The 25,299-nt window shown below is 36.6% G+C and overlaps 1 protein-coding gene across 3 annotated transcripts; it reads right to left on the bottom strand.

The window, feature by feature from the left end:
* Nucleotides 1-546: 546 nt before the first annotated feature.
* Nucleotides 547-23,782, bottom strand: copz2 (COPI coat complex subunit zeta 2). Of its 3 annotated transcripts, XR_005631195.1 has the most exons (10): nt 23,679-23,782; nt 13,936-14,004; nt 12,292-12,376; nt 12,090-12,181; nt 10,120-10,175; nt 6,713-6,790; nt 5,438-5,489; nt 4,472-4,585; nt 4,204-4,242; nt 3,584-3,636 (listed from the first exon to the last, which is right to left on the bottom strand). XR_005631195.1 is itself a non-coding variant. In XM_039740849.1 (9 exons), the coding sequence occupies exons 1-8, from the start codon at nt 23,694-23,696 to the stop codon at nt 4,496-4,498; spliced, it is 540 nt and encodes a 179-aa protein (XP_039596783.1). In that variant the 5' UTR covers nt 23,697-23,782; the 3' UTR covers nt 547-937; nt 4,472-4,495. The 3 variants fall into 3 exon arrangements, 2 of the variants coding, with proteins under 2 accessions (XP_039596783.1, XP_039596784.1); XM_039740849.1 differs by lacking the exons at nt 3,584-3,636; nt 4,204-4,242 and adding an exon at nt 547-937; XM_039740850.1 differs by lacking the exon at nt 4,472-4,585 and having other exon boundaries at nt 3,111-3,636; nt 23,679-23,781.
* Nucleotides 23,783-25,299: the final 1,517 nt, after the last annotated feature.

Genomic DNA, 25,299 nt, shown 5'->3' with positions numbered 1-25,299 from the left:
ATATATATATATATATATATATATACACACACATACATAAATAAAGATACAGACAGACACACACAAAGATTATATATACTGTAATATATATATATATATATATAACAGTATATATAATCTTTGTGTATATATATATATATATATATATTCTGTGTCTGTCTGTTTCTTTCAAGACCATTACTAAAGCGTTCCTTATAAACAATGGAATTAAATAAAACGATGGAGTTAAAGCTTTTCTTAAGTAACTTCATGAGGTCTAACCTAAAACTATTGTGCTTTGCAAGATCCATCACATCAGTTTCCAAGAAGGCACCAAAGATAGCTTTTAGGATAAAGATAATGATGATTTAGTCATTAAGCTTTATTTATTAGACTGTTTATTAATTTATTTATTAAGCTATATTTATTATTCCCAGTAACAGGGCTCAGCTCTTTTAACTTATTCAAACTGCACCATTGAACGTTTTTGATTAAAAAAAAAAACTAAACAAATACAAATAGTAGGTTTACAGTTTGTTCGTATGGAAAAAGACATGCAGATAATGATTATTACAATGGCTCTGTTCATTTTATTAACTCAAATGAATGTCACAATGGCACTGTGCACCTAGGTACAATCTCGTAAGTGCTCAAAATTGCTGGCCTTCATTATTTACACATTCTTACAGTCTGTTTGCTAATAACAATAATAAGAAGACAAATAACACGACGAATAATACAGATAATAACACAATAATTAATAAGTCATTAATAATACAAGAATAAACTGTGTTTCGCATGACGTTTGAGGCTTGCATCTCAATCTCGGCTGGTCTCCATGTGTATGTATGTACATATTTTCTCGTTTGAATACGCGCTGACGAGTTCAATTCCAGACAGTTACGTTGCTTTCCGATTAACCGGCGTCCCCTCCAGGTCGGGTTCCTGATCTTTGTAACTAAAATAAGAAAAATCTACAATTGTAATATTGTTCGTTTATTACAATGTGTATGTTAAACAAACAAAAAAACAACATTCAACCCAAAATAAACCTTTTAATGTAAGCCTTTATTTAATCCCACAAATGTATATCGGTATATTTGTCTAGCAGAGTTGTAAAATAAATGCGGACTTAAATGTGCACTAAGAAACAACAGTACCAGGAAAATACAGTGTTTGTATACATTTGGGATCATGAGGAAGGCTACAAGAAGGTTTACTTTACTGCAATCAACCGGCTACGCACTCGCTATGTATAATTTATTAGGCAAATACGTCCTCCTGGAATTAAATAAATGATCTAAATAAAACCTCAAATGATCCTGATTTATCGAAGAACGAAAACATTCTTTAAACCTAATGACAAATACTGACACCAATTAAAAGATTTGTTTCTATCCAACCAAAGGCGTAACAAGCGCCCTCTTTCCATTATTAGCTGATATATACACAACCAAATACATAGATTTGGCTCGTCTGATTTATTGCATATTTCTAAGAATCTGACTTTTCCTATTTTGGTCAGGAGGTAAAGATCCACAACACGCTTTCACGTCATAGTTAAGTTTTATGGCGGATGGATTGAATTTTTAAAGTATAATAGCAACTGCTTTGTATCTCTGCTGTTGTCCCAAACGGCAGTGTGCAGTAATTACAGCATATGGTCCAATTATTTAAAAATGCTTTTTTTTCTAGAATATGCACATGACATGATGCAACATAATAGTCTTGTCTTCTAGATTTTCATATTTAAGTAACATCGTTTTCACAGTTGCTTTTGCTAAAGCCTTAATTTACTTCCAGCTTCCAATCAGTATGCAGGACTCATGAATATTTAATATACATTCGCCAATCAGATTTGCCTGAATGACGCTTGGACCAATTGTCCAAATACGTTTTTAAAATATGATTCATTTCCTTTACATTTTCAAATACTTTAGAAGAGAATAACATGTCATCATCATTATTCATTTTTCGAAGTCGATTTTACAGTTATGCCTGTAAAAATAAATGAGTATAAATTAAAAAAAGCACAAACAAATCAATTGACTAAACGAGGTCTTTATTAACTGAAATAAATATTTAAACTCAAACTGGTTGTTGTTTAAATTTTACAGCTCTGTTAAATATTTTCAGGTATTACAATTTATATTTGCATTTTATATGTAATTAGAAAATACGTTTTCATTTCATCCTTCAGTAAAACACCGCAAAATATAAAATACACACTCAAAATTGCACAGAATCACTGTATATACACCTTTATAAGTCAATGTTAATGTCAGCAGTAAACAATACTATTTTTTAAACGAAGTCACATTGGGCCATAATAAATATATTTATTTCGTTAAATTACATTTAAAGCTACACACTTTGCTCCGCTAGTTTTTCTACTGACTAGTACATGTGGTCAACTAATACATTGGAGCCATTATAAAACTACTTCATTAGTAAAAGTCTTGGATCTATAGATGCAGAATTAATTTACATACGTGAGCCTTGGGTCGCGTGAAAGTGGAATTGTACTGAACTGCTGCCTGTCGTCCATTTCTGGACTGGACACATTTTCATTCAAAAATTACAGGCTTTAATTCGAAGTTGGCGAATATTCAAAAATTAATGAGGGTGTGCGCGCCGGTGTGTCCTGCGATTGATCAGCACGCCGTCCAGTGCTGCTGGAAAAGCCTCCGACTTCCCAAGACCCTTTTTGGGTTTATCAGATGTGGCATACAGATAAAAGTATAATGTTTAGTTGTGTCACCAACTGCGATCAACACACGTTTTACAAAATGTTACTACTACTATTATTATTATTATTATTGTTGTTATTGCTGTACTAGTTAACCGATCTTTGGAGACTGGTTGCATTTACATTTTTACAAAAATCATTAAAAACTGGAAACATGTATTGAAATATAATACGAATTATGAACTCTTTTCAAGTCTCGAAGCACTGCAGCTCGCGGTGAGAGTTCACTTATTTTAAGCATAAAAAGAAAGCTTCTTCGAAAACAGGGTGGTCGACGTGACATGCAGATAAAAATTGTAATGATGCAATTAAGATATATTTACTACAATATGAGCTTGTACATCATTGCATTATTAGATTTTTGGCCTTTTTTGTCATCTTAATAAAAAAAACAAAATGATCGGGACTGTGGATCAGAGAGTGGACCCCAGTGGACGTCTGATCGCTGGCACAGATGTATTGAACTGATTAATACAACGCGACACGCGTTTCAACAAGACTGACAATTCACCAAAGTCCGTATCTACTGTATTGATCCACAAACGAAACGATTGCAATAATTGAGCCGCTCACTTTACATTACTCTGACTAAAGCACAAGTTTTGCTTTTTTTTAAACAGAAACTCAGGAATTTTGTAGCATTGTCATTCATTTTAGTGTAAACACTGTGATATATATAGAAAAAGATGTTAGTGTCTTGCAAAAAAGTTTTTGGCAGACTCTTATTTTCGTTATCAAAATAAATAATGAAAGGGCCAATGAGTCCAGATAAAAACACTATTGGCAAAAAAAAAAAAGACAAATGCACATAAGTTTGCTTTTGTGTCCGTTGCTAAAGGACTATGTCGGCCACCACAGTCCTATTTCAGTATGGACCACTTGATCTGCTCTTTCGCTGACTGCAAAACCTGAAACAGAAAATAAAATAAAATACAATAAGGAATACTGTTTAATTGATGGACCCCACGCTCAACTCATTATACACAAGTCACCCGTCTGGCAACACACTGCATCGAATCTAAAAGAGCAGTTTCAACTATAGCCCAGAAGGTGTTGCTGCAGACCGCTTTTTTTTTTTTTGACTGCTATACCCCATGAAGGAAGACCCAGCATTTCTATCGATTAATAATCGGCCTAAAGCTTAACCTTTACCAGCTTTCTGCGCCTACATTTCAAAGATATATATTAGTGTGAGAAGGTTGTTTTAAGGAGTTCTGCATACTAATAAATTGAAAGACTCTGGCTCATAAATGTGCTACATTTAGTAAGTGCAGAAATGTCTATTTAGTTTTCTAAGCCAAAAAAATGTAGCTATTGCCGTAAAACTGACAAAGAAATCAGATCTTAAAACTGTGATCTTTTCGGGTTCAGTGGTTCAAAAGCCAGATCACACTGCTTTCCAGTGTGATGGCAAGGTGCTTAAACTTGTACTTGATATCCAGGTGCTGCTAATGGTATATATATGGAAGACTAACCTGAGACACACTCTGTTCTGACAAGGGGCTGTCGTCAACCTGTTCGAGATAAAGCAATTAATGAGAATTGATCACAAGCACCAATGGTATAGTTCAATCATGTACATAATATCTCATATAGTCAGCACACTTGCTTTCTTTACTTTAATTGTTCTTCTTGCCACCTTTAATGTAACAGTAGGCCCTTAGAAAACAGTCTAGAAGTGCAGCTGAAATAAAAAAAATATACTATAATCCAAACGCAGTTCTTTACTGCATGCAGAGTTACCTGAACTGGTGTCCTTCCCCCCCTTTATTTTTTCTGGCTCTTGTCTCCCTGCTGCTCAGTGTTACCCGTGATATAGTCAAAGAGAACGAAGCCATAGGCCGGCTCAGACAGGGTCTACGCCACAGAACGGGTAGGGGAGAATGAATGAGAAGAAACAAAGAAAAATGTGGCAGAGAGAGGAAGAAGGAGAACAAATTAAGGAAAGAAAAAGCACTTCATTGCCTTCCGCCTTTCACACACAAAGTCAAGCAACTAAACAGATGGCAGACATGCATCCATGGTTAGGCAGCATGCAGCAATTACACTGAATGCCTTGCAAATGATATTGCAGCATTAAGGGGCAGACGTCTCTTTATTCACCAGTGGTGGAAGTGAAAAAGATGAGGGTAAGCAAACAGGAAAATGTGGCCCAAGTTTCTTAATTCTTTTTGATTACTGTGCACATAAAACGTTCAGATTCCTGTGGTATGATTTACCTACTCATTTTAAACCCAACAAACTGTTGTTCTAATACAATTTTAACACCCAATCCCTGTGACCTTTGATCATAATTGTTTATTTTTTCATTGAGGATTTCAAGGAATATCTATAGCAAGCCTATGGGGTTTGCATGTTCTGAAAATAAAATAAAAGAGAATTTATGAAAACTTGCACACTGCAACAGCTTTTATTCCCCTAAAGAATAAGGCTTTTTTTTTGCATTATATAGACGTAGATAATCTACGTTGAATGTAGAGTGTATTTATTATTTTTGCAATGAAGATTATTGCTTTGAGTATAATTGGTGAAAGGCTCTCTACTCCTCAGATGAGGTTGCAAGGACTGAAGCTAAACGGGAGAATTGAAATGTGACATGCAGTCAATAAAAACTTAAATTATAGTAAACCAATGGGCAGTTCTCCCATCAGGCTACATCTCTAGTGTGCAGGCCATATTAATAACAAAAGAAAATGTTTATTTACTTACCCTAAAATTAATCTTCTGGATAACCTGCTGAGGATCACTCTCCAGAATGACTCTTTTGTGAGCAAAGAAAACTCAAAATTAAAATGTGATAATTCTCTCAGAAACAATTAAGCATAAGGTTCCTACCATTGTCCTAAACTAAGTCACTTATCCCTCCAAGTCTTTAAATTTAGAATTATAGAAATACTTATTTTGTACCTTTCAATTAATTATTATTATTATTATTAGTCTAAGGCAGCTCATTATCCAAACAATAAAACATAGAACATGTGAATAGAAAGTACACTTTGAAATTGTGTTTATTATGGAAAAGCAGGATGGTATTAAAGGTTTGTTTTTCTTCTTTTAAGGCAGTTTGGACTAGTGAGTAAACAGAAGTGTACAGCACAAGGTTGCTGGGTCAGTCTCCATCACTAAGTTCAACAACAAGAAAGCGATTATATTATGCACTTGTGATCTGTAATTTACACACATTAATATATCACATACAGTAAATAAAACTAAATGGTAAATTAGTTTGCAGTAGTTCTTACTATGTTAAGCATTATGTAAAGATTGATTTTTCTAAGTGCTCACTGTAAAAGGTGTTATATAGCTACAGTATATATCACATTTATGACGGCACTCACTATATATTACATTGATGCTTACTGTGATGAAGGCTGTATAAAAAGTGATTGATGTTTAAAAATTCATGCTTATATAGACTTCTGTGAAGGATGAGTATAAATTAATGACTGATTTTCAACATACAGTACTTTGAGATAGTGCTCACTCTGAAAAGATTGTTCTGTAAAGGTTGCTATATAAAAAACTGATTGATTGACAGACAAGCATAATAATTTACAGCTGCCTTCTACAGGTGACTTTGACATTGGGAATTCCTGTGCTCACAGTATTCTTATTTTTTATTAAAAACAAGCATTCATGTTAAGACTTTAAATTAATAGAATTGATACTGCTTGTGGGTATTCATGTTGTCCATCATACTAATCTGATTAAAACATACTAAAAGGACATTGCCAAATTAATCGCCACCCTGGCCAGTATATCTTAGGACTGCAGGCAGAACCAGAGTCCCACCAAAAAAGTCGCAGACTCTCTATAGAGGGCATGTACTGTAAGTCAGGAGCCAGGCCAGATTCCAGGGGCAGTGAGGGGAAAAACACATCCTCTGAGACACTTATTAATTAATAAATCAACTAATCTTTATTTTAATCTATTTTATTTATGTATGCAATGCTATCTTCATGTTCTAAAAAAATATTCCCATACCCTCCATCAATGACCTCATCGACCACAAGGAAGACTCCATCTAGATTTTCCATCACTGACCGTTTTTCTATGTTTTTTCTGGGAAAGGTTTGAAAATAAGTCAGGATTAGTATCCTAGAAAGTTCCCATTTCAAGACAGAAATCTGCACTTTCAGGCATAAATTAGCTTGCCAGATACATCAACCAAAAACATCTTTTTTGTGTCTTTTTCCCCATAGGCACAACAAGCACGGTTTCAAGGATTTAAAATTGCAACATCCACTGAATGGAACATGGCACCCAGTGCTATACAGTACTTCTTATTAGAATGAAAAATAAATGAGACAATAAAGAATCAATAAGGAACAATAAAATGCAGAATACAAAAGAATAATACAGTAATAATCAATCAATAAAAAACAATGAAACATAGAATAACAAAGAAGAATAATAAAGGATCAATAAAGAACAATATAACACAAAACACCAAAAAATGAGTTAGTATTTATGAATCAATAATGAACAATGAACATCAACATAAAAAGGTCCCCTTCTCTAACTTAGTGTGTGACACTGAGTACTGAGTCACTTAAACACACCATTGGCTCATTTATAAATGTCCTTTTATTTGAAGATACTTTATATTAAAAAAAACACCTAAATAAATAAATCTAAATGAATGCTATTATCTTCTACTGGAATCTGTCAAGTAAACACTGCAGATTCTGCCATAAAGAAGGGAGGGGTTTATTGATACAAATTACAGAGCATAAAAGAATAAAGGAATATCATTGTCATTAAACTACAAACTTGTCTGAGGAGCAGAGATGCACTATATAATAAATAGGACTGCCATGTTAGACAAAGACAGAGCTTACTGCCAAGTAAGCTAAATCTGTTAATCATAGTGAGATATATGCACCAAGATATTCATGTAAACACAGTCGTAATCATACAAAGGGAGACTTAGCAAAGAACTGTATCAGTAAGCCTTTGTGAAAGAAAAGTAGGCAAAGATTTCTTCTAGAGCAGAGGGAACCACCACTCTTTTCAAAAATTCCAGCTCATTCCCATGGTGTACTCTGACACATAACTGAGACAACAAGCCAATAACACATACTATAGTATTAATGTGGGCTTGTGTACATGCCTGGCTGTGTATTGATCTGTAACTAACCTTATATTCTAGGGATGTAAATGAGACACATTTTTGCCATAATCAAGTTGTTGGTTGCTGTTGATCATTTTTTTGATTCTCAAATGGTGTAGCCTTATTTTACTGTGCCCTTTGATAGGCAATATTCAGTTTGGTCTAAAGAGTCATTGTGACCTGTAGCGAGAGCAGAAAGCAGGTTGAGGAGACCTTGGAGAGGTGCAGATATGCTCTACAGAGGAGAGGAATGAAAATAAATAGAGGGTCCGCTCAGGTTTGACGGTTTGGACGGTCAGAAAGATGAGATTGCATTGGTTTGGACATGTGTTGAGGAGAGATGTTGGGTATACAGGGGGTCCTCGGGTTACAACATTTCGAGTTTACAATGCTCACTCCCATAAAAACTTAAAAAAATTGAGACATGAGAAGGAATAAAGGTAAGGATTTTTTACACTCATTTTTTCTGTTACTACAGTACAGTGTACAGTACAGTATATTTAGGTCCTTTTCTTTTTTTCTCAGGCTTAGAGTTTGTGTTTTTATGTTCTAGATTATGATTTTGCAAATGTGTTAAGATAGGTAAGTGACTTAGGCTAGAGTGTGTTTCAACTTACACCAAAATTCGGGTTACATCACTGTTGTAGGAACGGAACTGTGTCGTAACCCGAGGACCCCTGTATTGGGAAAAGGATGCTAAGGATAGAGCTGCCAGGCAAGAGGAAGGCATAAGAGGAGGTTTATGGATGTGTTGAGAGAGGATACGCAGGTGATTGGTGTAACAGAGCAAGATGCAGAGGACAGGTGGATATGGAAAAAGATGATACGCTGTGGCAAGCCCTAACAGGAGCAGCCATAAGAAGAAGAAGAAGATCATATTTGCATCTTCTGTGATGCTTTTATTTCACTTAGAAAAATGTTGGGGACCAATGATGCTTTTTGAAAAAAATATACAAGTGAAATGATCACTAAAGAAGTATCCCATCTAAACATATACAGAATGTGTTCAGGACAAGCTGGTACCTAACATATTGAACTTCTGTCAGCAGCCAATAACAGCTTCTTTGCTACCCTGACAGCACAGAAGCACAGTTATAGTTCGATTCACACAAGGAGCTCTGCTGCAAGCAGGGTAAAGTCAATCATTAATCGTAAAGCACAAATTTAAACAATTCACAGTACTCAAACATTAAAGGCAAAATTGCCTAAGGAATTGCTACTGTAAATATATTAGAAAAGTACATGCAAGCAAGGGTTAACTGGTGACTCTGAATTGCCCTGGTATTAGAAAGTGTGTGTGCTTGTATGAGTGTGTTATATGATGGACTGACACCCCACATAGGGTGGAACCTGCCATACGATCATAAATTGGATTAAACAGAGCTTTGCAAGTGAAAGTTAATCCAGTATTGTGAATAATCCACATGACCTCAACCCTTGTAGTTCTTTTTTGCCTTCTCTCTGGAATTGTCAGAGGTCTGCTTTTGTCTTTCCTGAATCTACACCTATTTTTGAGTAAATGTATACTCAAAAATGTATCCATTTTCTAACCCGCTGAATCTGAAGACAGGGTCACGGGGGTCTGCTGGAGCCAATCCCAGCCAACACAGGGCACAAGGCAGGAACCAATCCTGGGCAGGGTGCCAACCCACCGCAGGACACACACAAACACACCCACACACCAAGCACACACTAGGGCCAATTTAGAATCGCCAATCCACCTAACCCACATGTCTGTGGATTTTGGGAGGAAACCCACGCAGACACAGGGAGAACATGCAAACTCCACGCAGGGAGGACCCGGGAAGCGAACCCGGGTCTCCTAACTGCGAGGCAGCAGCACTACCCACTGCGCCACCGTGCCACCCTGGGTTAATCTTAAACACCTAAATTTAATGCTCTCAGTATTTTTGCTTGGTTATTTGCTACTACTATTTGCGCTACCACTGCGCCACCGTGCCACCCAGAATATAAACATAAAAAAGAAAAAAAAAATCAATGTTCTTTTTGCTTTTACCTCTGACATAGACATGCACAACTTTCAATTATTAGATTTATTTTTTAAACTGCTGCATCATTCATAAGCACTTACAAGAGTGTTTGTGCATGTTCAGCATTTATTAGTATACAGATCTGTTATTATCTGTTACAGTATACAGTACCTTCAAATTTATCCTAACATAAATATGTGCACGCAACTACTGGAAAGCACTTGCCATTGCTTAGGCCTGTAGAGAGCTGAGTACATGGCATGTTTCAGTTTGTATTAGATACTCACCTCAACATCTGGCTCAGGGAATCAAAGAGACAGTTCAGCACCGACATTAGCATCAACTGGAAGAGAAAAGATGGTGATGTTACAGCAGCACAAGGACATCCCTAATTAATGAAGATGCACACTGTAACTCTGCTAACAACTAGGCATATTTAAAAGCTATGACCTTCTGAGGCAAGTACTATTTATTAGAGAACTGATTCATTGGACTTGTTATTATCAGTACAACCTTTTCACATCCAAGTCAGGGTCACATCAAAGTAATGAAAAACATTATTAATGTCTGATTGTGATTGTTGTATCATGAATATCTGTCACTGATCCCCATAGAAACACAAAGTTATGTGAGTGAATTCTTTATGATTTTTTTGTCCTTATCACAAGAATTCATGTAATGAAAACGCTCTTAGCGCATAATGTAGCCCCCAAACACCAAGGCACTGAACTGTAACGTACAAGCTTACACATTAAATTACTCATTATATGACCCTGAACATTTACCAGTGTCCTAAACATAAAACGTGTATGTGTGTACACAACTGAACTATATTTCTGCACTTTTACAGCACTATAGGATAGTGATCACTACTGAAAGTTAACCCATTCTTTGCTGTTTTGTACCATTTCCTGAATTTTAACTTTTACCTTTGATAAATGGTATATGAAAAGTGTTAAATAAACTTCCAACATCATCTTGGTGTCAGCCAATGCCTTTTGCATTTTACTTTCTATTTTGCTGCTCAATATTTGTGTTTATTAATGTATTGTAATCTTCTTATACTGTGAAGCCATCTTCTGAAAGTACAACTTGTTAATTGAGCTATAAAGTAAAGTTTGATCAATTGTATGAATACTGTAACAGAAATCAACTGTAGTTGGGGTACCAGTAAATCACAGCACATAACAACACACATACCCATACTCGGTCACATTCCCATTTAACTTCACATGAATGTAACTGAGGTATGAAAGAAAAATTGAAGTATGAAAGTGAAAAAAAGCACAGGGTAATATACTGTGTATAGACAGTGACCAGCTTCGAATACTATCCCTATCACCTGGGTAACAGTTTAAAACTGGGGACACAAGGAGTTACTATGATGCATCTATTAGTATCTTACTACTATGTAGCACATATGCTATTGATACCCTCTATTTTTTTTTAGTTACAGGGCCCCTAAACTGTGGAATGGTCTGCCTGCTACTATAAGAGATGCCCCTTCAGTCTCAGCCTTTAAATCCCGGCTGAAGACTCACTACTTCAGTTTAGCATATCCTGACTAGAGCTGCTGATTAACTGTACATACTGCATCTCTGTTGTTAGTCATTAGCACTATAACATAAGTAACATGATAATTATATTTGAATACTAACCCTCACCTATTCTGTTTCTTTTCTCGGTACCCAAATGTGGCCATTGGTGCCACGGCCCACCTGCCAAGTTGTTTGCCTGCCTATGGTAAAGTCATCCCTGATGGAGGATCACAGGAATCATGGGAAAGAGGGGTCCTTTCATCGCTTGTTCCTACATCAAATTGCATTCTGACTTATTTTCTTGAGTCTCAGTAAAAACCATATTCAAAGATCATTTATCCGTTCAATATTAAGATTCCCATTTAAATTTCTACTAGAGCTGTATTTTACTGGGGAAATGCAGTATGAATTATGCATGATCTCCTTGGGTCTGTGTACATTTTTCTTCTAGATACTTTATATTTTCTGCTTCAACCCAAAAGACATTAATTTTAGTTTAGTTTGAATTCTAAATTATCCCTTTGTGAGCGTGTGCACAAATTGACTTTGCCATAGACTGGTACCCCATCCAGTGTTGTTTCCTGCCTTATGTTGCTGGGATGCCTCCTTGTTACCCTGAATTTTGTTTATAGTGATTTGAGAATGTAAAAGTGTTTTGTTGCATTTTACTGGCAATATTATTGAAAAAAACATATTATTTGCCTTGTTTTAAGAAGTACCTCATTTTCCTGGGCACTGCCCACCACATAGAAGAAAAGGTCAATACTGCTTTTATACACAATAGTCATTCCCTCTAGGAAGGCAATCTCACCTGTGGACAAAGAAGACCACCAGTTACCAGCCAGCTTTCTACAGGAAATAGACAGCGAGACACATACAAATGCATGAGAGTTTAGAGTAGAATATATTCGTCTAACTTACTGTCAGTTTTGTGTGTTTTGTTGTAAACATTCTTTTCAAAATTTTTCTGCTCCTTCATGGATGGAAAGAAATCAGGATCATAGTACTGTAAAGAGACAGATGAAGAAGCACAGAAGAAATTATTGAAAGTGACAATGAATCCATTGGTCTGTTTCTTTTTGGTTTACTTTATTGGTAGCTTCTTCCATACTGGTCCTCAACATTAGGAAAGTCACAAAAGAATTGATATACCTACCTAGATGATATTCCTACTTTTGAATTATGAACAGACTAAAAATGCTTGCTTTATTTTTTTGTTTTAATATTCAGCTTGTCCATCCATCCATCCATCCTCTTCCGCTTATCCGAGGTCGCGTCGCGGGGGCAGCAGCTTAAGCAGAGAGGCCCAGACTTCCCTCTCCTCGGCCACTTCTTCCAGCTCTTCCGGGAGAATCCCAAGGCGTTCCCAGGCCAGCCGGGAGACATAGTCCCTCCAGCGTGTCCTGGGTCTTCCCCGGGGCCTCCTCCCGGTTGGACGTGCCCGGAACACCTCACCAGGGAGGCGTCCAGGAGGCATCCTGATCAGATGCCCGAGCCACCTCATCTGACTCCTCTCGATGCGGAGGAGCAGCGGCTCTACTCTGAGCCCCTCCCGGATGACTGAGCTTCTCACCCTATCTTTAAGGGAAAGCCCTCTTTGTTCAGCTTGTGCTTTCAAAAATGTATCTAGAATATGAAGTGTGACTGAGATGAATACATGTTTGACATTTAAGACACAGGCAGTTTACAGTTACCAAAACTATCTCAATAAACCATTATTGTATACTACGTTTATCTGTAAGCGTTACAGTAATGTACCACTACCAGCAATCTTTATTTATAGTATTTTACACAGGTTATATTACCTTAAAGCACCTTACACAGTTAGCCAGATTTATTTCGTATAGCTCCATTCATACGCACTTCCTTTTTGACCTATTTTAAAAACCTTCAATTAGCCTTTACTTTATGTAGCATTCTTCATTGGTGACACAACAATAAAAGCACTGCTCGAATTAGCCAATGCAATAAATGCACAAGACACCAGCGTAGCCTTCATTCCCACTTGTGTCACTGCTCAAAAGAACATTAGCTTTAAATGTCACTTCAGTTCAGAAATACACTAAAGGACAATATTAATTAAAATATCAAAGAATTAAGTGATTGTATTCCACAAAATGTCTTAAATGTTAACTATTTCAGAGGGTTCATTCAGTAAACATAGTAAAAATTGAAGCAGGAGGTATAATTAAGATGGGATTCCATTTCCAATAGGAATTAAAAAGAATGACAGCAATGAAACCCTGTAGATACTATAGAACTCCACTCCTCACTAAGCAGACTGGTCGATGATCCCTAGTGCTCCGGGAGGAAATAACAGTCATAACTCTCATCGTCTTAGATTGCAGGTCATTAAATACACATCAGAGCAGAAATACTTTACTAGTAGCTATGCTGGTATAACATATTTCAAGAGCTTAGTTCCCAACCATTAACAGCAGAGGTCCAACTTCAATATACAGGCATGCCTACAATAAAAAAATGCGGCATTACCACAGCAGTTTTCTGCTCAGCCCCAGTGTTATCCAACCTTTCCACACAGGCCTTCATGAAGTTATACAGTACCTTGGCCAGCAGGCGTGTGCCATCGTTGTCCAGTATGAAGACAGCTTTGACCGTGTAAAGTGAAGGCTCCTGAAAATGAAAGTCAAAGTCAAATTACTAATGCATTGCAATGAGAAATATAGCCTGGCTTGGACTACAGGTCTTATCAAATGGTGCACATCACCATAGACAGACACCCTGGAGCTTTACATCACCACTGAGAAATACCACATTCTTCGCAAAGTAGTGCTCCTATGATGCCAGTTGCAGGAATGATAAATACTGTCAATTTCTGATTGACAAATATTACGATAAATTAAAGCAACTCCTGCATGTTAATACTCAGGCCTCCTCGATTGTCTGCAGCAGGATACTTACTAGACTCAAGATTAATGATATTGCCAGAAGAGGCCTGCAGGGCAAAGCAGGATGCTTTACAGCAGGGGTCCTCATGTTTGTTCCTAGGGTAACATGGTGGCTACAGATTTTTATCCAACCCAGTTTCTTAAATTAAAGCCAGTTACTGATATTTAAGCAACTGTTGCTCAAGCTTGCTTGATTAGACTCTAAACACCTAAATTAATAACATTTAGTTTTAAACTGGTACATTTCCAGTCTTAGTTGTTTCTTGTTTCTTGTTCTTGTGATTTAAATGACAAAGGAGCCACAAAGTTCACCTTCAAACTTGGTCTCATTCACACCTCAGTGTGCTCAACATGACTATCTGCTTCAATAAGATATTTGTACAGAAAATCAAAGAGAAAAGGGTGAAGGATTAAGAGTTACTAATCTGCCCTAGACTACCAAAAAGTGAATGATATCCTTAGAGAGGAAAACCTACAATATCAGAATGGCCTGATGTGTCAAAAAGAAAACACTAATATGCCATAAAAGTAAATACATTCTATTACTGGCTTCTAATTAATCAACTGAGATGAAACAAAACCTGAAGCCACTATTGCCCTGCAAGACAGACGTTGGGAAGCCTTGCTTTAAAGTGCTCAAGGGTCAATATTACACTAACTTAAGGACATCCCTAAACCAGCCAGAGGCTAGAATTGCACAAAGACACACTCAAATGTTGCTGCAATGAAAATCATCCATTAACACAGCCACACTCACCCCTTTATATAGCTCACATACATGATATGACAAACACGTCCCTGCTAAATACCATATTCTCATCCCACATTTTGCTTTAAAGTTGTTACACACACATACACAATCACACTGGCATGTTTCCTTTTATACTGTACTTTCACAAAGGATGTTGTCTTCTTAATAATATACAGTAAGCAGCATGATAGTAAATTGCAGCTCTGTTTTCTACCTCTTATTATGTAAGTGGTAGAGTTTCAAATTAAAACAATCATTCTTGAGGTGTCCCTCTCTATTAACTGACTCCTTTGAAACCTAACCACAAACTTGAAAGGTAGGGATGTAGTTTCTGACACTGCTCTGATGAGAAGGGTTCTGAATGTCTTTTATATATTTTAGATAATATATACTGCGGTGGGCTGGCGCCCTGCCCGGGGTTTGTTTCCTGCCTTGCACCCTGTGTTGGCTGGGATTGGCTCCAGCAGACCCCCGTGACCATCTAGTTAGGATATAGCGGGTTGGATAAGAGATGGATGGATAATATATATTTATACAAACTTTATTTTTTTTTCCCCATCCCTACCCTCTGGCCTCTGTCAGATCTCCCTTCATTTGCCTATTAAAACTATAACTTACCCCTCTGAGGTCACTTAATGCACAATTAATTCTGGTTACTATTTAGTATCATTTGGAAAAGAACAGTAGATTTCCTAATGACAGCTATGATCCATGACTGGAATTGGCACACAATTTAAATATTTAATATAATCTATTATTTTCCATTTGTTGTTTTACTTAATCTGGTCTTTATACCCAATAAAAACTGGTGACATTCTGAGCAACTCAGCAGTTCCAGTCTATATTATGGTTTGATGGCCATAATAATGAACTGGCTGTACGTCACTTTTTAACCTTGAGACAGTCCAGCACTCTCAATGAAGGCACCTGCTTGTTGGAAGTGGATGTTGCTGCTCACTAGCCCTGCATGTCTGCCTAAATTGTGAGATGAGTAAAAAGAAAGGTAATTAGTGCTCTAAAGGATGCGGTGTTCAGATGCTAGGAAGTCACTGATGTTCTGCCAGAACCTGCCACTTCATTCTTTTGAATTATGCTCCTTTTGGTAATGGTGACAAAGAGTTTGTTGAGATTTCTAAAAGTCATGATCCAATGATTGATGGAAGTAGTTGGTTAATTTAGGCTCCTTATGTTACAACTCTCCAGCAACCTGGGCTAACAAATACCAGCAAACCCTGAGGACTGCTGAAAAACATTTTGCTCATTATTCTATGTCACCTTTAACATTGTGCTGTTGTTCTGTAGTGTATGTTTGACTGAACGTTGTTTTTATATGACTAAGAACAATCCATTAGAAATAAGTACTATTGCCCTATAAATACTACACATTTTCCTACCATTAACATGCTCTCCTTATACAGAAATAAAACTTTGTTTTATTTGGAAGATGAGACCCTTTGACAGAATACTCAGAGATAGGAATTTGTCAAACTGACAAGAACCTAGACGAAAACTTTTGCTTATATAAAATGCTTCATTAAAATTTTTTTTTTTTTTTCTAAAGAGATGCGTTCACTAAATATGCTCATTTTTCAAAAATGCTTAAATTTACAGTGGGGGGGAAAGTCAAGATCAAGGTCATAGAGCACTTTATTATACCAAAATGAGAACTTCATGTGGTCATGCAAGTCACATACAATGACAAAAATATCAGACAATAAGAAAAACGTCACTGAAGTTGTATTCTCTTGTAAATGTCATTCATACATACTGTATGGTCTAAAGCAGGTGTCCTCAACTCCAGTCATGGAAGTCCTCAGTGGGTGCAGGTTTTCATTCCAACCAGTTTTGTGATTAAAAGCCAGGCCTAGCAGATACTGAAACTTGATATTTAATTATATGACGTGTCAGTGCTTTCATTCTGCCAAGACAAATCTTTAGCACAATGTACGTTTTTTTTTTTTTTTTGTTTTATAAGAACATTATCTACAGTATATGTTTTGTGGTCTGGAACAGATTTGTACCTCTTGGTCCTTCTCTGCTCTCTTATTTATCTCAAAACATTTAATTAACACAGACCCTTCACGATGCTTATACACAGGTTTAAATGGAAGCATATTAGCTGGAGAGCTAGTGGTTCCTATCTTGTTTGTCCCTCCTTATTAACTGATTGCTGGTTATGAAAACAGACAACAATTAAAACCTGAATGCAGTTGTTTGAAATAAGCAATTAAGAGTTCTGAATTGTAACAAATGAGTTAACTAACACTAAGCCCAAAAAAACCTATTGCTTTAGTAATAAGTAAATGGGTTCTAATTAAAAATCTGATTACAGCAAAAGCCTGCAGCAACTGCAGACCTCCAGGACCTGAGTTAAGTACCCCAGTCTCAAATAAAATATTACTGAAGCTGCAAAATAACATCTCACTCCATTGTGTTTAAAAATTAATTCCTAAGCTGATGTCAAATTCACTATTTTCTTTGAATTTACCAAAATCACTTTGTGCATCCTGGTTGCTAAGCTTTACTCTTCACAAATATTCTCATTTTACAGAGCAAAACTGTGTATTATAGAGGACAATAGTAATTTTTCTACTCAAGTTCCTTGCCTCGCCAATTGTGAACCAATAGATTGACTTCCAGTATCACATTTTACTCCAGACTAGCCTCACAAAAACAGTTAAAGTTGGTACTTTTTGATGAGTAGCTACACAAGTATAACATTAATGCATCTTTAAAATATTTCCTGCAGATAACCTTTTATTTTTTCCATTAGTCTGTCAGTTCAATAATTTTCTAACCCACAGCGGGGTCACAGGGAGTGCTGGAGCTTATCTCAGCTAGCACAGGGCACAAGACAGGACAGTAGATCGCAGTGAACTTCTAGATTTTAAGTCTGTCTCCATTAATGATACTTTTTGTGATCAAGCCTTTGTTAATACGATAATAACAAATAGAAAGCACACTTAACAAAATAACATACATTAATATTACTGTAAGTATATTTTGGTATTTTAGCAGTTTGTTTACATCAAGACATATAATGAGTTTTTAAATTTTATTTAAGGGAACAATACACATAACTGTTGCACATAATTCAGTCAAAGATTATAGTCATGTGAGCAAAACAACGTTACAGTTGTGTTTCAAAGAAAAAAAATAATCCATCAAACTAAAAAGGAAGCACAAAACCTCCTTCCCCTGCACACATCTGACGGTTACTGTGTAAGGCAAAAAAGTCTTAATATAATTCTCCCAAAATGTCAAAAAAACAGCAAAGACCCAGCAAGCTATTTTACAACATTACTGAATTCTCACACTGTACAATACTCCATTTACACACTTGGGCTCACTACATTCCTCCTAACTCCCTATTTTGTTCTGCTCCTTGCACTGTAATGTCTCTACAGAGAACACTTTAGTGTATAAATTACAGCACATGTGCCAAATGAGGAAGGGCCTAAAGCGCAAATTTCTTTTAATGCTCACTTTTATTCTTTCACGTCCAAGCACGTAATGCTGCCTAATACAGTGGTGATTCTTCATTAGTACATTTATATTCAGACAATGTTTTCTGTATTAATTATCATTATGTATTTCAAATTCCATACACTTAAACAATCTGTGATGATACTGCAAAATCTAAAGAAGCCAATAACCATGATGAACCAAGCTGAGCAATAACCAAATTTAAATGGCATGTGTACAGCATAAACTGAAGTAGGAAAACCTTATGTCACCTAAACTGTTAGATTATCAACACATCTGTCACATCACAGTCTAGATGCCTCACTTGAAGTCACCTATTCATATCTGTCAAAAACTAAACAGATGTTTTTGTTGGTGCTGCTGATGACAAAAAAATAAACACTGATTAGAAGTGTAAATCAGGCCCACATTAACCCGTATGCACAATAACACATAAAAACTTTGATCTCCAAGTATTGTATATTTACACAATTTACCATGTACAGATGCAAAAAGAGATATTTCTACACACATGACAGTTACATACTGACTCTTCATAAGAGATACTTACAACAACAATAACATATTTTTATATAGCACGTTATCATACAAATAATGTAGCTCAAAGTGCTTTACATGATGAAGAAAGAGAAAAAAAGACAAAGTAATAATTAAAATAAGAGAACACTAATTAAAATAGAATAAAAGTAATGTCCGATGGCCAGGGAGGACAGAAAAAAAAAAAACTCCAGACGGCTGGAGAAAAAATAAAATCTGCTGGGGTTCCTTGCCATGAGACTGCCAAACCTCCTCTGGGCATTCTACCTAACATAAATGATCAGTCCTCATTGCATTCAGGGTTCTCATGGACTTATATACAAATAAGAGTTACACCCTGACTTTTCCAGTATTTAACATGCAATTGTCAAAGAAGAAACAACAAACCACCCCCCTCTTATGATGCACAATTAAACATGCACATGTACAGTATACTGATTAGAGAATAAACCGAGAGAACAATTTTAATCCATTTGTACTATGATGTCTGAAGACAGGACTTGGTCCACCCAGCCCTTTATTTCTCCATTTATGAGTTTTGATGTATGGTCCTTCCAAGCAAAAGTTCTGTCATGCACTGACTTCTTACAAACCCAGAGCCTGAGTGTATCACAGAACTTGAGCCTGAAAGAAGTGTCATATCCCAACCTGTAAGAGAGAAGCTTGTCTCACTTGACATGTTCAATGTTCTTTGACTAGTTAGTCGTACATGGCATACACCTTGAACTTGATTCAGAGTCAGACTATCCAGAGTAGATCCTCTAGTCAGGAACGAACCTGCTCTGGATAGTGTACCAGTCCATCAGAGGGCATACTTGTGCGTACATTCAAGTCACACAGGGCTAGTTTGGACACGTCACACGATCTTAACCTGCCAATTCTTGTTACTAGGTCTGACTTTTAGGCAATTATTTATTGTTATGAGATGTTATTAAAAGATAAATTCAATACTGAAGTAGCTGATTCAAAAAAATAATAAAGTAAAGGCTTACTTAGAATGAAAGCTAAACAATCATGTTAACTATTACCACATTATGAAATGATGTGCTTTGTCTGAATTCATCTACACACAGAGGTCCATTCTGTAACAAATGCTGTTTATTACCTTATTTATGTACAGTATATATTATATTGGGTGCCTTCTCAGACACAGTTAATCTAATTTAAGTTTATGGGAGGTTAGAGCCTATGCTAGCAAAAGAGAAATAATCCGGGAGAAGGTGCCTGTCCATTGACAGTGCAGGGCATATACAGTAAAAGGCAAAGAGGCTAGCACTGCTACCTCACAGATTCAATCAAAAAAATAATAAAGTAAAGGCTTACTTAGAATGAAAGCTAAACAATCATGTTAACTATTACCACATTATGAAATGATGTGCTTTGTCTGAATTCATCTACACACAGAGGTCCATTCTGCAACAAATGCTGTTTATTACCTTATTTATGTACAGTATATATTATATTGGGTGCCTTCTCAGACACAGTTAATCTAATTTAAGTTTATGGGAGGTTAGAGCCTATGCTAGTAAAAGAGAAATAACCCGGGAGAAGGTGCCAGTCCATTAACAGTGCAGGGCATATACAGTAAAAGGCAAAGAGGCTAGCACTGCTACCTCACAGATTCAATATCATGGAGTTGAAATCCATATTCACTTGCTGTCTGTTTGGAACCTGCCCATTGGTCATGTGTCTGTGTGGCTTCTTCTGTGTATACTCTGATTTTTCCATAACTCTCTAATGATGTGCATGTTAGATTAATACACAGTTTCTGTCCATGACAGGTTCCTACCTTGTACCTGATGAAATAGAATAGACAGGTTTCAAAATGTAAACTTTGATGTTCGCAGACTGATGTGTGGTACTGCACTTATTCTAAAAATAGCACTCAAAGTTGGGGCTATAAACATAATTTTAGTTCTCATCAAACTACAGAATCATTTTAGCACACTAAAAGAAATTAAAGCCTACTTGGATTACAAAAATAGCCTCCATTCTGCCATATTCACATGGACCCTGGATTTTCAATATATCTAGAAAATTCTTTTTGCATATGAACTTCTCCCCATCACAATTGTAGATGATTGTAGTTTGTTTAGGGATGTCATAAAACTTCCTGATGGCCTCCTTGAATTCTTGCCTAAAAACTCATTTTTTCATAGTGCCCTGATCTGTATCATTTACATTTTCACCATACTTTCCCTAGTTTGTTTTTTTGTTTTTTTTTTACATTAGGCCTTACTGAGCTTTAAAGGATTTTCAGGGTCCTGCAAGTTTTTTTTTTTTTTTATTTTTCTTTACAGTTTTGATGATTGGTGCTTTTAAAGGACTGGAAGAATAGTTAGCGATTCGAACCTAGAAGTCAAATGCTTGCTGGCTCAATCACTGTCAGACTTATTGTGTAACCCTAGGAAAGTCACTTAATTTTTTTTTGTTCCTGTGCAACAAATATATTGTAAACAAACTGCAAAATAACTATTTGATAAACAGTTTATGATGTTTTTTTTACCACATAAAAGGACCTATTTAAAACAAAGCTGATTTTTTTTTTTTTTTTTTAATCTTGGATTGGCATTAAATTCTCCTCCATCTTCACGGTTACATTTTAGGTAGTGCCTGTACCTATCAGCTGTGCATCTTTTCCCTGATCTCAATAGAAACACCTTCACTGCATACTGGTTGAACTCCACTGACCAATTTTATGAATTCTAAAAATGGCTTACTTTAATGTCAATTTTGTTGTTCGCTGAACATCTTGTTTAATCTATCAGCTCAATCTACCACTGTGCTACCTTACAGTTAGGCAGAGAAAGATGCTTAATGCTGCCTTGACTTTTAGCGCATAGAGTTCAACTGTGTTGCTTCATTTTAATTTGCTTTCTTGCGAAATTTCATTTTATTTATCAAAAGGCAATCTGCAAATACATAATCAACTAAGTCTGTATCATTTTTACTTGTATGTATGTTCATTGCTACTTTTCATAAAAACATTTTCAAAACAAAAACTTAAGAGATGAAGCGTTTCTTATCTTGCACTGCCTGCTTTATTGATTTTTCCACAAAAGTAAAATATAGTCTAGATGTAATTTCTCATGTTGTAGGTCTAAATAAATGTAATGCATCATAAGTCAAAAAGCGTCTAATTTCTATTTTTTTTTTTTTTTTTGGAGAAATTGGTTACAATAAATGCCTGTAGCCACAGTGCTCAAACCCAACCACAACCCCCTGAGGATTCTAGACCCTATTTAGGTGTGTCATAAAGGGACAGATAAGGTGGCATGGTGGGTACTACTCCTTCTCTAGGATCATACGTTCAAATCCCAGACACTAATTTTATGGAGCTTGAACACTCTCCCTGTATCAGTATGTATTTCCTCTGGGAATACCAGTTTTTCTTCCTCATCCCAAAGATGTGCATGTTAAGTTAACCGGTAACTTGAAACTGGCTTGGAATGAGGAACTGGGGGTATCGCATAAAGGACTGCCACCCAGTCTATGGCAGGGAGCCAACGTTTTTACCCATTGCTGATGGGACCGTCTCTGAACCAGACATTTAGCTAAGAAAATGGAAGGATGGATACAAGAATAAATATTGCATACAAGAAGAGTGTGTGTTTCTCTATCTCTCTCTTCTTACAATTAATTTACAACTCTCTGAAAAATTATTTTGACGATTTTTCACTTTTTTGTTGATCAATGACAAAAAGTACAAACTGAAAAAAGATTCAATACAGTAAATATGGTTGGGGTATATATCCATAAAGCTGTTACAAAGTTCGTGTGCCCTTTAAATTAGACTTTTTTGACTTTATAGTCATAGCATAAAAACTTTACATGAGTTAAAATATATTACTTCTTTAGTATATATACACTTACATGAACTTTACACATGCACACACGGATATATAAAAAAATAAGTATTTAAGAAAAATTGAGTGTGAGCTTTGTGTGTGTGACACTCTGAATCGGTACCAACAGTAAATACAATTCTTCTTTCCGACTACAGGCCTGCCCGTGAAACCGCTTTTGACGGGACTGGACTGGACGGGACGTGGCACTCTCATGAAGTCTCGCTTAGCTGGTAGAAGCGATGGTTTTGGTAATTCTAAATAAAAGTTTTACAACGGATCACTTGTCCATCCCCATTCCACTTGATCCTAATCTGTAGTTTGCTGGATTTTAAAATACAAATGGATGTCCTGGAATATTAACTTGGATCATTTTTTCATTACCGCAACTTTATGGCAATGTGTGGAAACTTCGGTGTCAAGACGTTACGATCAACTGAAAAAAACTGCAGTATAAATGCGTATTAAAATATGTAACGGCTGTGATAATACCAAATTGTGACAAGGATAACTCAAGTTGTCTTCTTCACTTTTGTTAATGAAAAACGTGTTCAGTTTTAATTCACTGGTCGGAAATCTCGCATTTCTCACATTTAAAGCAGCAAGGCATTCAAAGTCAGTTTTTTTGGTTAAAAAATAATTGTTATTCCTCATTGAACGCTCCAAACACTTTCATTCTCAGCAAGCTTTGTTTTAGTCTCTCCATTCGTTTCAAACCGAGCACGAATACACACGCCATTGCATTTAGATGTCTAGATATATATTATAAAGATTCCCTACCAGAGCCACCGTGTCCATGTTGGAGTATTTCTGTGTTGACGTGGACAGCCTGGAGTTGTCATTTTAACTGCACACGTAGCTGCCGGGTAACTTGACGCTGGGTGGCGCCGCCGAGTTGACAAATGGTCCTATACGCCCCACCAGTTTGCTTTGACCGCCATGTTGGCTCGGCATTGCCTTTAATTTAAACGAGGCGACAGAATCACGTTGGAGCCAAAATGGCGACAGTTTCTGGAGTCTGTTTGGGGCGGGGAGAAGAAAGGCGGACCTTTCTGATTCGTGAATTACGCACATGGGCGGAACTTCACCGCTGAAATTGCGTTGCACCCTGGGAACGCAAGTGAGATTAAATGAGAAGAGAGTGTGTGTAATATTGGAATGTTTGTAAAAAGGTTGTTTTAAGACTAATTTTATTTGTAAGTACAGTATAACATACGATTCAGTAATAAATGTTAGTTTCTCTCTGGTCATTCCGGTTTTTTCCTACATCCCAAAAATGTGCTTGTTAAGTTTAGTAAAATTGGCGTTTCTGAATGAAACCGTGGGGTTTGTACCTGGGAATTGAACCCGATACTTATAACACAGGATCTCGCTTCTTGCGGCCTTCCATTGAGTTTAAGGTAATTCTGAAAGCGAACGATATGCATTAAGGCAACAAGTGTTGGCGTTAAACCCTAAATTCAAGTTCGCGAGAGCAGGTGTAAATACTATTCAGCATCGAATTTAGGGTAGGAATCAGCCCGGGACGGGGTGCAGGTTAATCACAGGTCGCACACTTTCATCTAGGATGATTTACAGATGCTAGGTATTACCAACAACTGCACCTCTATGACTATCTCTGTCAAGATCCTCAAATATGTGAACAACACATCCATCGTTGGACTCATCAGGTATGGTGATGCGTGTACATGCAGACGGGTGTTTGAGCAGCTGCCCTGTGGTGTGGTGAGAACAACATGGATCTAAACACAATCACAACTGTAGAGAGGATAGTGAACTTTAGGAGGACCCCTCAATATTATTATCTCCTGTCACCATACTTGATAATAATGTGTCAGTTCTGGTAACCCTCATGTTTCTGAGGTACATACTCTCTAGGGACTTGAAATTCATAGATTGCATTATAAAAAAGCCAAAGCAGTGGATGTACTTACTGTGACAGCTGAGGGTGTGTATTCTATCACTGGTGCTGTAGATTGAGCTCCACACAGCAATTGTCAAGTCTGTTGTCAGCCTTCCCTGGTTTGGATCAGCAACTAAATATGACAAGAACAGACTAAAGCAAATAGCCAGGTCAGCCAAAAAGATCACTGACATTAGTCTTCTACCTATTTCAGAAACATGACACAGGCAGGGAAAAATCACAATAGACTTGTCACATCCAGGCCACAGTTTCTTTGAACATCTCACACCTGCCAGTTGTTATAAATTAAACTGTGCCAGAATAAGCTGATATAAAAATATAAAAAATGGTTAATTCAGCTGTTCCTGCCCAGGTGTTCGTCCATATCTTACAATATTGTTACATATAATTAGTACTTAACTCAGTATTCATTCAGTATTTCTTAAACTGCTTTGCACTATGTGGGCACATGTTTGCACTCCTTGTTTTGTATTTTCT

The sequence above is a fragment of the Polypterus senegalus genome, chromosome 17 (assembly GCF_016835505.1).
Source record: "Polypterus senegalus isolate Bchr_013 chromosome 17, ASM1683550v1, whole genome shotgun sequence".
Classification (NCBI taxonomy): Eukaryota; Metazoa; Chordata; class Cladistia; order Polypteriformes; family Polypteridae; genus Polypterus; species Polypterus senegalus.
This window is presented reverse-complemented; position numbering and strand designations above follow the sequence as displayed.

Bases quoted from the DNA above. Each gene is read 5' to 3' on its own strand.
- copz2 (XM_039740849.1), bottom strand. The intron at 10,176-12,089 runs GTACTTCTTAAA...TTTCTCTTCCAG, and splicing joins GCAGTGCCCAGGAAAATGAG to TTGATGCTAATGTCGGTGCT. The intron at 4,586-5,437 runs GTAAGTAAATAA...TCTGTGGCGTAG, and splicing joins TCCAGAAGATTAATTTTAGG to ACCCTGTCTGAGCCGGCCTA.